The sequence below is a fragment of the Littorina saxatilis genome, linkage group LG16 (genome assembly GCF_037325665.1).
Source record: "Littorina saxatilis isolate snail1 linkage group LG16, US_GU_Lsax_2.0, whole genome shotgun sequence".
Classification (NCBI taxonomy): domain Eukaryota; kingdom Metazoa; phylum Mollusca; class Gastropoda; order Littorinimorpha; family Littorinidae; genus Littorina; species Littorina saxatilis.
In genome coordinates, this window is record NC_090260.1 from 25,865,085 (window position 1) to 25,878,077 (window position 12,993).

At 41.8% G+C, this 12,993-nt stretch overlaps 1 protein-coding gene across 5 annotated transcripts in view; it reads right to left on the reverse strand.

Moving 5' to 3' along the window:
- Window positions 1-10,079, reverse strand: part of LOC138950682 (BPTI/Kunitz domain-containing protein 4-like) — a 17,613-nt gene extending 7,534 nt beyond the window's left edge. For 3 of the 5 annotated variants that reach the window (XM_070322393.1, XM_070322396.1, XM_070322391.1), the window contains exons 1-3: window positions 9,934-10,079; window positions 9,022-9,114; window positions 4,093-4,185 (exon numbers count right to left, since the gene is read on the reverse strand). In XM_070322393.1, coding sequence (XP_070178494.1) covers window positions 4,093-4,185; window positions 9,022-9,114; window positions 9,934-10,003 — 256 coding nt within the window. In that variant the 5' untranslated portion in view covers window positions 10,004-10,079. Of the gene's footprint in view, window positions 1-336; window positions 430-1,131; window positions 1,225-2,054; window positions 2,151-2,317; window positions 2,411-4,092; window positions 4,186-9,021; window positions 9,115-9,933 lie in introns of all 5 variants that reach the window. The other 2 variants (XM_070322395.1, XM_070322392.1) reach the window with 1 other exon arrangement.
- Between the last annotated feature and the right edge of the window lie 2,914 nt (window positions 10,080-12,993).

The window sequence follows — 12,993 nt, forward strand, 5'->3', positions numbered from 1 at the left end:
CAGTCAAGGTAGCCTGTTTAATTACAAGTAAAGACACAGTACAGAGGACTCACCGTAGAGCTTACAGATTATTTGAAGGCGCAGTACAGAAGACTCATCGTAGAGCTTAAAGATTATTTGAAGGAAAGAGGCAACATAGAGGACACCGTAGAGCTTACAGATTGATTGTAAGGAAAGACGCAGTACAGAGCTTATAGATTGATTGTAAGGAAAGACGCAGTACAGAGGACTCACCGTAGAGCTTACAGATTGATTGTAAGGAAAGACGTAGTACAGAGGACTCACCGTAGAGCTTACAGATTGATTGTAAGGAAAGACGTAGTACAGAGGACTCACCGTATGCCTTACAGACGCACGTCTTACAGCCGTAGAAATCATAGATGTACTCGTTTCCGTAATCGCATTTAGGGCACTCTTTGTTCGGGCACTCTGCAACGCAACCAGCTTCACTCATGTACACAGCACGAGACATGCATCAACAAGACATCAGAGAGTATACATAAGCCATGGATAACTAAAACCCGATCCAGGAGACATAGGGTAAAGGGGGGTATTTTGGACACCCTAAGAACTAGACGCCGTGGCTGACCCATAGACGTCGGTAAGCAAAGACGGTGGGGTTATATCTCAAGATTGGGGTTAGACCTACACATATATGCAAGTGAAATAAAGGATCTTGTGCGTTTTGTCAACACACGGACTTGTTTCTTGAAATTTGAGAAAAGTTTAAATTTTTCGACAAGTCGGGTATTTAACCCAAGCCGACTATCTTTCATTGCTGCCAGAGCTTTTTTCATGCCTACTTAAGAACATTTTCCATGACTGAAAGACCAAAGAGTAGAGATTATTGCCAGTTTTTTACATCAATACTCAAAAAGTTAGACATTCAGTGACATTCTGCTAAAACATTCTAAAAGTTCTTACCTACCCACCGTTGTAAGTCGTTGCGCCATTTCTTCTTATGCAAACGTCATTGACAATCATGTGCAACGTAAAAATACAGTGACATAACATTTTTTTACACGAACTATTAAGATATTCTCCTTGTTCAATTTACCCTCCCTGTTCAATTTACCCCCCCCCCCCCTTACCCAACTATAGTTGTATCAATAAGACATTATCATTACTTACTGTATTCCTTGCAGGAGCAGGTGTAACATTTTTTCTTGTTCAGATCGTACTTCACTCCATACTCGCAGTGCGAGCAGTCCTTGTAGGGGCACACTGAAACAGTTGGCGTCGAACTTACTTCTTCTGGACAGTTATTTGACATACCTTGGTATCATCATCATCATCATCGTCATCATCGTCATCATCGTCGTCACCATCATCATCATCACCATCATCATCATCGTCATCATCATCATCGTCATCATCATCATCGTCGTCATCATCATCATCATCATCATCATCATCATCATCATCATCATCATCATCATCATCATCATCATCATCATCATCATCATCATCATCATCATCATCAATCCTCTAACTGGGACAGTCGTCGGGGGCTGAGGAGCTGAGGAGGCAGAGGTCCTTCTCCAGGCATTTCTATCGGGGGCTGTCCCCAGTAGGTCGGGGAAGCTCAACTGCGTCCAATCCTTGACGTTGTCGGACCAACTCAAACATGTGTATATTGGTGTTTGAATATTAACTTCAGCAGTGTTTCTGTTTTAGTGTAAATTGGTTGTGTTTTGGTTTTTGCTTTGTGTGTTTGTCGTCCCAAACATATTGTAAAGAAAAGGCTCAGCCTTAAATGTTTATCCTTGTAAAATAAATGGCAGTCTCAGTTTCTCTCTCTCTCTCTCTCTCTCTCTCTCTCTCTCTCTCTCTCTCTCTCTCTCTCTCTCTCTCTCTCTCTCTCTCTCTCTCTGTCTGTTTGTCTGTCTGTCTGTCTGTCTGTCTCTCTTTATCTCTCACTCTCTCTCTCTAAAACAAATAAATAACTGCCCAGTACAGTATAAGAGGGTCTCAACTGAGCTACATCATCATGGCTCTTTTTTTGCAAGAGCCTATGTTTTCATGTGATGGATGTGATGACATAAATGACTTACCGTAGTCCTTGCAGAAGCATTTGGGACATCCGTACATGTCAGCACCGTAGTAATAACCGTTCTTACAGTGGGAGCAGACTGGCTTCTTGGGGCACTCTGTCAATTGAATGGAAGCAAGTGAGAACACGGATTTGTTTTTATCTTCATCATAATCGTTGTCATTGTCATCGACATCATCTTCGTCATCATCATCATTATCATTGTCATCGAAATCATCTTTGTCATCATTATAAAAAGAACACAACATGTGCAAAGACACTTACTGTAGGGTTTACAGACGCAGTAGTCACAGCCGTAGTGGTCTTTCTTGTACTCCTCGCCCCACTCACAGCCGTGACACTTGCTTTTCAAACACTCTGCACAGGTAACATACAACATAATAGAATACAACAGAATACAATAGAATACAACACAATACAATACAATACAATACAATACTATACCCCCTTATTTCAAAAACTGTCCAGGTGGATAGTGTAGGATTGTGCGAAGGCTTACCGTACTCTTTGCAGACGCAGGTTTTACAGCCGTACGCTTAACACATACATATACCAAGCAATATGACAGGTGGATAGTGTAGGATTGTGTGAAGGCTTATCGTTACTCTTTGCAGACGCAGGTTTTACAGCTGTACGCTTAACACATACATACCTAGCAATATAACAGGTGGATAGTGTAGGATTGTGTGAAGGCTTATCGTTACTCTTTGCAGACGCAGGTTTTACAGCCGTACGCTAAACACATACATACCTAGCAATATAACAGGTGGATAGTTAAGGATTGTGTGACGGCTTACCGTACTCTTTGCAGACGCAGGTTTTACAGCCGTACGCTAAACACATACATAGGGGAAAGGCTCCTAATATGGACCGGCTCCAAATATGGACCACCTCCGGTTCTGACAAACAAACGGCGCTAGAGCGCTCAAAACAATTTCATTCGCTTTATTCCTCCTCTCTGGATAAGTTGCACATGTCAAAACAGTTGCAGAAACACAAACCTCAAAACCGTTAGGCTTTTTCGCTTTTTTTGACTTTTGGCAGCGTTCACTCTAAATTTGCCGCCTAAAACGGACTCGTTTCTGTCCACAGCCAAAGCTTTTATCACACAAAAATGGCTAAACATGACAGCTAAGACCGTATTTGTTACATTTTAGCAGTGTGTACCCCGGGTTTCTACTGCAAACAAAAAATAATAGCAAAACCTCAAAGTATGTGTGAGTCCCCTAATATGGACCACCTTCAACAAATCGAAGAAAATAAAAGCTAAAGGCAATTTTGATTAATTCATTAAGAAGGTTGCTGAAAATAACCTATAACTAGCCCTCGAGATTTCAAAAAAAATATAACAAATAGTCTCTTTTTTTTTTTAGTAAATAATTTCACTTATTTTCACTCTGTTTTTGATACGCTTCTTCAGTTTCGTGGTGTGCTTCAAATAATGCTCTCATCAACCCGAAACAGCTAAATCTAAAGCATATTTGAATTTGTCTGACTTGCACACTAAATTGTATCATGTTATTTTGAAGTACAGGGGGCTTTTTACAGTGATTCGTGAAGGCCGCTTCACTGGTCCATATTGGGCGCCCAGGCTCCTAATATGGACCATTTGTGATTTTTTCTGTATTTAATTTTTGCTGAATGTCTATCAAAGTTATTTCACTCTAATTAGACCTAACGGTTAAACTAAGAGAGAAGGACTACCAACCACAAAATGAAACTTCTTCGCAAGAAAACAAGCTAGTTATCAGCAATAAACAAAAAGTGGTCCATATTAGGGGCCCTTCCCCTACCTAGCAATATAACAGGTGGATAGTGTAGGATTGTGTGAAGGCTTATCGTTACTCTTTGCAGACGCAGGTTTTACAGCCGTACGCTAAACACATACATACCTAGCAATATAACAGGTGGATAGTTAAGGATTGTGTGAAGGCTTACCGTACTCTTTGCAGACGCAGGTTTTATAGCCGTACGCTAAACACACACATAATACCTAGGGATATAACAGGTGGATAGTTAAGGATTGTGTGACGGCTTACCGTACTCTTTGCAGACGCAGGTTTTACAGCCGTAAGCGTCAGTCTTGTACTCCACCCCATGCTCACACTTCGGACAATGGAGCGAGGGGCACTCTGTTATGGACACCAGCAGAAGAGAGATTGTGGATTAGAACAAGGACTAAACAAGTCGCGTAAGGCGAAATTACTACATTACGTTTTTACTTTCTGAGCGTGTTTTTAATCCAAACATATCATATCTATATGTTTTTTGAATCAGGAACCAACAAGGAATAAGATGAAAGTGTTTTTAAATTGATTTCGAAAATTTTATTTTGATCATAATTTTTATATTTTTAATTTTCAGAGCTTGTTTTTAATCCAAATATAACATATTTATATGTTTTGGGAATCAGGACATAGGCCTAATGAAGAATAAGATGAACGGAAATTTGGATCGTTTTATAATTTTTATTTTATTTTATTTTTTACAATTTTCAGATTTTTAATGACCAAAGTCATAAATTAATTTTTAAGCCACCAAGCTGAAATGCAATACCGAAGTTTGGCCTTCGTCGAAGATTGCTTGGCCAAAATTTCAATCAATTTGATTGAAAAATGAGGGTGTGACAGTGCCGCCTCAACTTTTATAAAAAGCCGGATATGACGTCATCAAAGACATTTATCGAAAAAAAGAAAACAACGTCCGGGGATATCATTTTCAGGAACTCTCATGTAAAATTTCATAAAGATCGGTCCAGTAGTTTAGTCTGAATCGCTCTACACACACACGCACGCACGCACAGACACACACACACACACACACACACACACACACACACACACACACACACACACACACACACACACACACACACACACACACACACACACACATACACATACACATACACCACGACCCTCGTCTCTACGTTAAAACATTTAGTCAAAACTTGACTAAATGTAAACAAGTCGCGTAAGGCGAAATAACTACATTTAGTCAAGCTGTGGAACTCACAGAATGAAACTGAACGTAGTCCGCCGCGAGTGCAAAACGCAGTGAAAGTGACGAGCCTGTTTGGCGCGGCAGCGGTTGCGCTGTGCTTCATAGCACGCTTTACTGTACCTCTCTTCGTTTTAACTTTCTGAGCGTGTTTTTAATCCAAACATATCATATCTATATGTTTTTGGAATCAGGAACCGACAAGGAATAAGATGAAATAGTTTTTAAATCGATTTCGGAAATTTAATTTTGATCATAATTTTTATATTTTTAATTTTCAGGGATTTGTTTTTAATCCAAATATAACATATGTATATGTTTTTGGAATCAGAAAATGACGAAGAATAAGATGAAATTGTTTTTAGATCGTCTGATAAAAAAATAATTTTAATTACAAGTTTCCGATTTTTAATGACCAAACTCACTCATTAGTTTTTAAGCCACCAAGCTGAAATGCAATACCAAACCCCGGCCTTCGTCGAAGATTGTTTTGCCAAAATGCCAATCAATTTAATTGAAAAATGAGGGTGTGACAGTGCCGCCTCAACTTTTACAAAAATCCGGATATGACGTCATCAAAGGTATTTATCGCAAAAAAGAAAAAATATCCGGGGATATCATACCCAGGAACTCTCATGTCAAATTTCATAAAGATCGGCCCAGTAGTTTAGTCTGAATCGCTCTACACACACACACACACACGCACACACACACACACACACACACACACACATACACCACACCCTCGTCTCGATTCCCCCTCTACGTTAAAACATTTAGTCAAAACTTGACTAAATGTAAAAAAAAGAAAACATTATTTTGAAAAAAAAGAACTAAAGGCGTATCGCTTTTTTCGTCATCTGGTTCTTGAATCACAACAAAACAATATGGTAACAGCGTCAAGAAAAAAAAAATCATAAATCTATATAACAAGCACAAAAAAAGGACCATTTTGTTTTTAAATAGGCCGAATAATAATCCATGGAAATAGATTGAAGAAAAAGGAACATGCATTTCATCAATGTTGATGAATTGATAAGCTGGGTAGATTCATCATAATGTCCATAGATGAATCACAGTGTTAGAGAGAGAGAGAGAGAGAGAGAGAGAGAGAGAGAGAGAGAGAGAGAGAGAGAGAGAGAGAGAGAGAGAGAGAGAGAGAGAGAGAGAGAGAGAGAGAGAGAGAGAGAGGAGAGAGAGAGAGAGAGAGAGAGAGAGAGAGAGAGAGAGAGAGAGAGAGAGAGAGAGAGAGAGAGAGAGAGAGAGAGAGAGAGAGAGAGAGAGAGAGAGAGAAAGGGTGAGAGAATCAGAATCAGAAAATCTCCAGTTAGTACTATATTAGTCATGAACTATTTGCAGTCGACTTAAACAAATGTGACCCTCCACCACGGGATGAGTCGCATGTCACCTTTGCATGATTTTCATATTTTTACATTTTCCTAAAGAGTTTTTTATGCTCTATCCAGTGATGAAAACCGTTGTAGAAAAGAGCGAAAACTGTTCGAGTTATAAGCCTGTGACTTAGGTGACCCTCACACTGTTACCAGACATCCCTCAGACTTATATTAAGCCCAGCGCAGAACCGCGCGAGGTGACATGCGACTCATTCCGTGGTGGAGGGTCACAAATAATGATATTGAAAAAATTCCAAAGGAATGACTGGCGATATTTTACATCTCAGAAGAGTTAGATGAACGGCACAGTTATGTTTTAGATTCTCAGGATTCCGTAGAAATGAAACAAAAAATGCCATAGCGCGATCGTCCGTTGATCTTTTCTCCTACCGCCATTTTTAAATAGAAGAATTCGTTGTACACTAATTAAGACCCATAACTATGTAATATATTAAGGCTAGGTGCCTATGTCCCTTTGCCACTGACGGAAGAAATGCAGTCCAATTCGAAAATGTGAACACCAGATTTGTCCAAAGGTCATACACTCTTTGCTGTACCATCCAAGGTAACCTCCAAAGTGTTTTGATCATGTGACAAAGCACCAACGTTTTTGTTTGTGGTTGTTGTGTTTACATTATTTAACTCTTTAGAATCATCATCAATATTGCAGTCAGACTCAGAGGCGGGAAATAAACCAATAATAAATACAAACAATCAATCATAAATGCAAACAAATTAGCTTACGGCTTCTCAATCAATCAATCAATCAATGAGGCTTATATCGCGCATATTCCGTGGGTACAGTTCTAGGCGCTCTGCAGTGATGCCGTGTGAGATGAAATTTTATACGGCCAGTAGATTGCAGCCATATCGGCGCATATTTACCTTTCACGGCCTTATTCCAAGTCACACGGGTATGGTAGACAATTATTAACTGTGCCTAAGCAATTTTGCCAGGAAAGACCCTTTTGTCAATCGTGGGATCTTTAACGTGCACACCCAATGTAGTATACACGGGGGGTGGTTCGGACACACCTTGGACACACCTATCTAGTGATGTCTTCAAATTAGAAATACAACTGATGATTATTGTAAACATGGCGTACCCCCTTACCCGAACGAAATGTACCTTTTTACTCCAGGAGGTAAGATAAATGTACAGGTAATATCCATCTGGTCGTAGGGGAGAGAGGTGTTAGAGATCTCAACTTTTCTGGGGCCAGCTTTTCATGAGGTCGGTGCCCATCTGATCTCAACTTTTCTGGGGCCAGCTTTTCATGAGGGCGGTGCCCATCTGATCTCAACTTTTCTGGGGCCAGCTTTTCATGGGGGCGGTGCCCATCTGATCTCAACTTTTCTGGGGCCAGCTTTTCATGAGGGCGGTGCCCATCTGATCTCAACTTTTCTGGGGCCAGCTTTTCATGAGGGCGGTGCCCATCTGATCTCAACTTTTCTGGGGCCAGCTTTTCATGAGGGCGGTGCCCATCTGATCTCAACTTTTCTGGGGCCAGCTTTTCATGAGGTCGGTGCCCAACTCCTTGCTTCCATCGCCTTCTCCGGCCCTGGATAGTGTCAGGTACCCATTTCCAGCTGGGTGCACAGGGCATGCATGACAGCCTCTCCGAAACAATACTGCAGGGCACTGTCGAGGGAGGACGCAGACGAGGAAGACAACGCAAGAGTTGGTCCGACAAGTTAAGGATTGGACGCAGTTGAGAATCCCCGACCTACTGGTGACAGCCCCCGATAGAAATGCCTGGAGAAAGGTCTCTGCCTCCTCAGCCCTCATGTACGCCCGACGACTGTCCCAGTTAGGGGATTGATGATGATGATGATGATGATGATGATGATGATGATGATGATGATGATGATGATGATGATGATGATGATGATGATGATGATGATGCACCGGAGAGCGCTCGAACTAATCGGGTATTTGTATTTGCCCCGAGTGGGGGACGAACCACGGCCTCCAGCGTGAGAGGCAAGCGCTCTAACCGCTGCGCCACTCCGACTCCAAAGACTCCAGGAGAGACCACACAAAAAACATTGAACATGCTATGATTATCTCAAATATAAGGGGAACATGGTCCCCTGCCCCCACTGTCTGTCTGGCCAGCCCCTATACTCCTGCTTCATTTTGGAAGCCCCTTCCGCTCATACACTACTAGGTCCAGCCATGACCAGTTATAATTAAGGCTCACCCGAAAAACGGCGTATGGCTGAGCTGCCTGAATGGCGGGGTAAAAGCTGTCATACACGTAAAACCCCACTCGCGTAGAAGCATGAGTGAACGTGGGAGTTAAGCCCATGAACGAAGACGAAGAAGAGGACCTAAGGCGGTCCTTTATTTAAGCCTGATGTCGACCTCGCGAAGACCTCGCGAAGTCTTTTTTAATTCTTTTTAGCAAAAACTCAATGCTGACGCTTCGTGTAGCCAGCTTCGCGAAGCATACTTTGCGCCGTCTACTACGCCGAGTTCAGGACATGCTTGACACAACAAAAGCAGTCAGTCAATTCAACCAGCTAGCAGTCACAGCAAGATGTTTCTGTTCCCAACTGACATATACTTACTGGGCTTGGCACACAAGCAGGTCTTGCACCCATATTCATCCCTGCCGTATTCAAAGCCATGGGGACATCGGGGGCATTTCGGTTCCCGGCAGGCTGAGGAGAAGAAAACATTGTCAGACACTGGATAATGCAAAGCAAGGCAAGGCAAAATATTTATTAAAGAAACCCCAAGGGGGTGCATGCAAAAGCAAATCAAATAGAAAAGAAAAAAAAATGCCAACAGTTTTAACATATATAAATTATACAGGAAAAGGATAAGAAGAAGATTTCATATTGACCTTTGAGGTTACCTTCATGGAAACTCGGCCTTCTCACTGGAGAAAGCGTGCTGCCGTACAGTACGGCAATACCCCATGTTTTTACATTTAGTCAAGTTTTCACTAAATGTTTAACATAGACAGGGAATCGAGGCGAGGGTGGTGGTGGTGGTGGTGGTGGTGTGTGTGTGTGTGTGTGTGTGTGTGTGTGTGTGTGTGTGTGTGTGTGTGTGTGTGTGTGTGTGTGTGCGCGCAAATGTTTCAATTTGTCACAACTAAAACATATATTATCGGATACAGGAGAAAATAAGGAATACAATGCTATCATTTTTGTAAATCAATTTAACAAACACACACAGACATGCACACACAGACACACACAGACACGCACACACACACACACACACACACACACACACACACACACAGACACAAATACACACACACGCACGCGCACACACACACACACATACACACAAACACACATACTCACACACACACACACACACACACACACACACACACACACACACACACACACACACACACACACCTAGGGTGACAAACGACGTTCACACCGCTCTCTTTAAAACATTGAGACATTACTTGACTGAATGTAAAAAGCAAGTTGGTGAAAACAGAGAATAAAACTTACGGTTGTAACGGGACTGCGCAACAACAGCGGCTAAAAGACAGCACAGCAAGAGCAGACGACTCAGAGTCATGATGGATTCTTTCCCTTAGCAACAGTAAACGAGGGCCACTATCGCGGCCATTTATATACTGTGATACAAATATCTCCCAACCTCTAACTGTAAGAATATTAAAGCCCCACTCCGCCTCACAGGAGGTTATCAGAACGATGACATCTTTCGCTAAAACAGCAATACTTACCTGATGGGAATTAACACTCGCAATAGCATTCGACAACATTAAATGACACTTACAAATCACTTGAAATGCTTTTTAGCGTGCGAAATCCACACCTCGGTTCTCGTGGTTTATTCAACTCCGAGCCATCGGGCCCCGTGTGACCGCCTTTTCCATACATTATCAATTGAGTCGTTTGTGTTTTCAATGATACTCTATATCTGCAAATGCATGTTAGTGTGCACCTCTGGATCTAAAATGGAAAAGAAATGACTGATAGTAGTGACACAAAACAGAGTGGCGGCGTCTTCAAAGTAACTCGCGGTTTGCGGAAACATGGTCTGCTTCGGCAATGGTAAGATGCAGCTTATTTGATGTTATAGTCGCCCTGTTGAGGAAGTACGTTTGTATGCGCGCAGTACGCAATGTACACAGGCACAGCAACACACAGTATACAATGTTTGAAATCTCAGTAGACCAGCATCTTAAACGGGGAAAATTTGTATCGTTGTTGGTAGCCGTGTTTCCCGTCATCAAATAAAGAGTGCTGCAATGTACACGCACCCCAGTCAACTCACTCATCCACCTCGCTGGACATACATCCGGGCTCCCTATTTTCAAACTTTTTAAAGTTTGAACAGAACTGATTTTGTCTTGATGATAAAATAATTATTTCGCGATTTTAACATTGCTTGTTTCACAAACTATCAATTTATTATTTAGATTTTATAAGTTAGGCCCAGCACCATAACGTAGCGTCCGATTCACAGGGTCTATCGGCACGAAATAAATTCTTTGGACATTTTCTCACTCTCAACGGAAAGCGGGCAGGGTGTTCCCGAGCGGAAATAAGCGTTCAAATGGAAGTATGTTTGCACTGTATGTACAAGCTCTGGGAGCTCTGTGATCAGAAACAGATGGTTTACGGGAGGCGGAGTGGGCCTTTAAGTGTTAAGGTATGTTGCTGCTCACGATGTGTATAATTACATGTACATAAAGCAGTAAAACAGATAAATGAATCAATACATGAATCCACATGTTTGTGTGACAAAATCCCACCCTTGGCGATGATTTGCATTACTGATGCAGTGACCAGGAAATTAAAACCTACATTTAACGTCTTTTTAATCGTCTGATTAGAAACTGAACATTGTTTTTTTTCTGCACCGATGACATCTTGTCAGACACTTTTTTTTTATTTTTTAACGATAACACGTTTTCGTTCAGGAAGTTATGAATCATGGACGATTAAGTCCACTGGGTCACTCGATCACAGTCATGATCATGACAAGGGGCGATCAGTCCGGATGACAGGGTTACAAAAAACACCTGCACGTTTCAGGGATGTAGAGCGTAGCAATGTATCGCGTCCATGGTCGACCGCAACACGGTTGGCCTAGTGGTAAGGCGTCCGCCCAGTGAGCGGGAGGTCGTGGGTTCGAACCCCGGCCGGGTATTACCTAAGACTTTAAAATTGGCAATCTAGTGGCTGCTCCGCCTGGCGTCTGGCATTATGGGGTTAGTGCTAGGACTGGTTGGTCCGGTGTCAGAATAATGTGACTGGGTGTCACACATCTTGAACACAAGGCCAGTACTGTAACTGACCTTGATACGGATCGATCCAAGGGGGGGCAATCTCAGTCATCTCAAAGAGGGAAATCCAAACGCTATCCGCCTTGTTCGATTTTATGGGCTTGGACGATAGAGAAAAATAAGAAAAGCAAACACTGGAGTATACCTGGACGAAATTGCTATCAAGAACGCAGAATTGATTTTTTCTGAGGTTTTTTTTTTTGCCGTAAGCGCCATGTTTATCGCGTCTCGCACATCTGATGTTGACATGCATCAACAAAGGGGCCTCACTCTGGAAGAGTTTCCTGCTCCGATAAACATGGTGCTTACGGCAAAAAAAAAAACCTCAGAAAAAATCAATTCTGCGTTCTTGATAGCAATTTCGTCCAGGTATACTCCAGTGTTTGCTTTTCTTATTTTTCTCTATCGTCCAAGCCCATAAAATCGAACAAGGCGGATAGCGTTTGGATTTCCCTCTTTGAGATGACTGAGATTGCCCCCCCTTGGATCGATCCGTATCAAGGTCAGTTACAGTACTGGCCTTGTGTTCAAGATGGGTGTCACAAAGATGTGAGTAGGATATTTGTGATGTGAAACACGTCGTGATTTTAACTTCCCTAAAGATTGAATTGCGAATGCGTAGGGGACAGGAGAAGCGTTATCACGGGTTTCGTGTGTTGCACGAGAAAATAGCTGTCGCTTGACATGAGTTGCGTTTACAAGTTTGAGAAATATAGCTGGCTATGAACTGGGAACATGTACAGCGCCTAAGAGTTTCAACCAGGAAGGTTGTAAGCGTGTGTCGGTCTTGTTCAGGGAACAAGCACTCTTTCAAGAGACGGGTCTCTTAAGGTAAATGATTTACTATGTTGTATATTATTGAAGCTTGAATACATAGCTGGAATGTAAATGTTAGTGTATACATACAAAGTGCACTCAATTCTAGTGTGAAGTTTTAAGAGAATTCTTGTTGTGATTGTATTATGGTTTTTGTTGGGAAATTCTTGAACATAAATGTTGTTACGCATTTATGTTATGTTTGAGACAGTGATGCTATGTATGGTAGTGTCATTAGTGGATTAAGTGATTTATGGATTAAGTATAGTTTGGATATTGACTGTGGACAGAATGTGAATGTAGAATGAGCGAGAGAGATGATACATGACTGTTTAGGAAGAGGAGATGGTTTAAGAGAATGTTGTATTATGACTTAGGTTAATTCTTTAGGAGTTTCCATGAGGAGTTTCCATGGAGTGTACGAGGGGCGGACCTC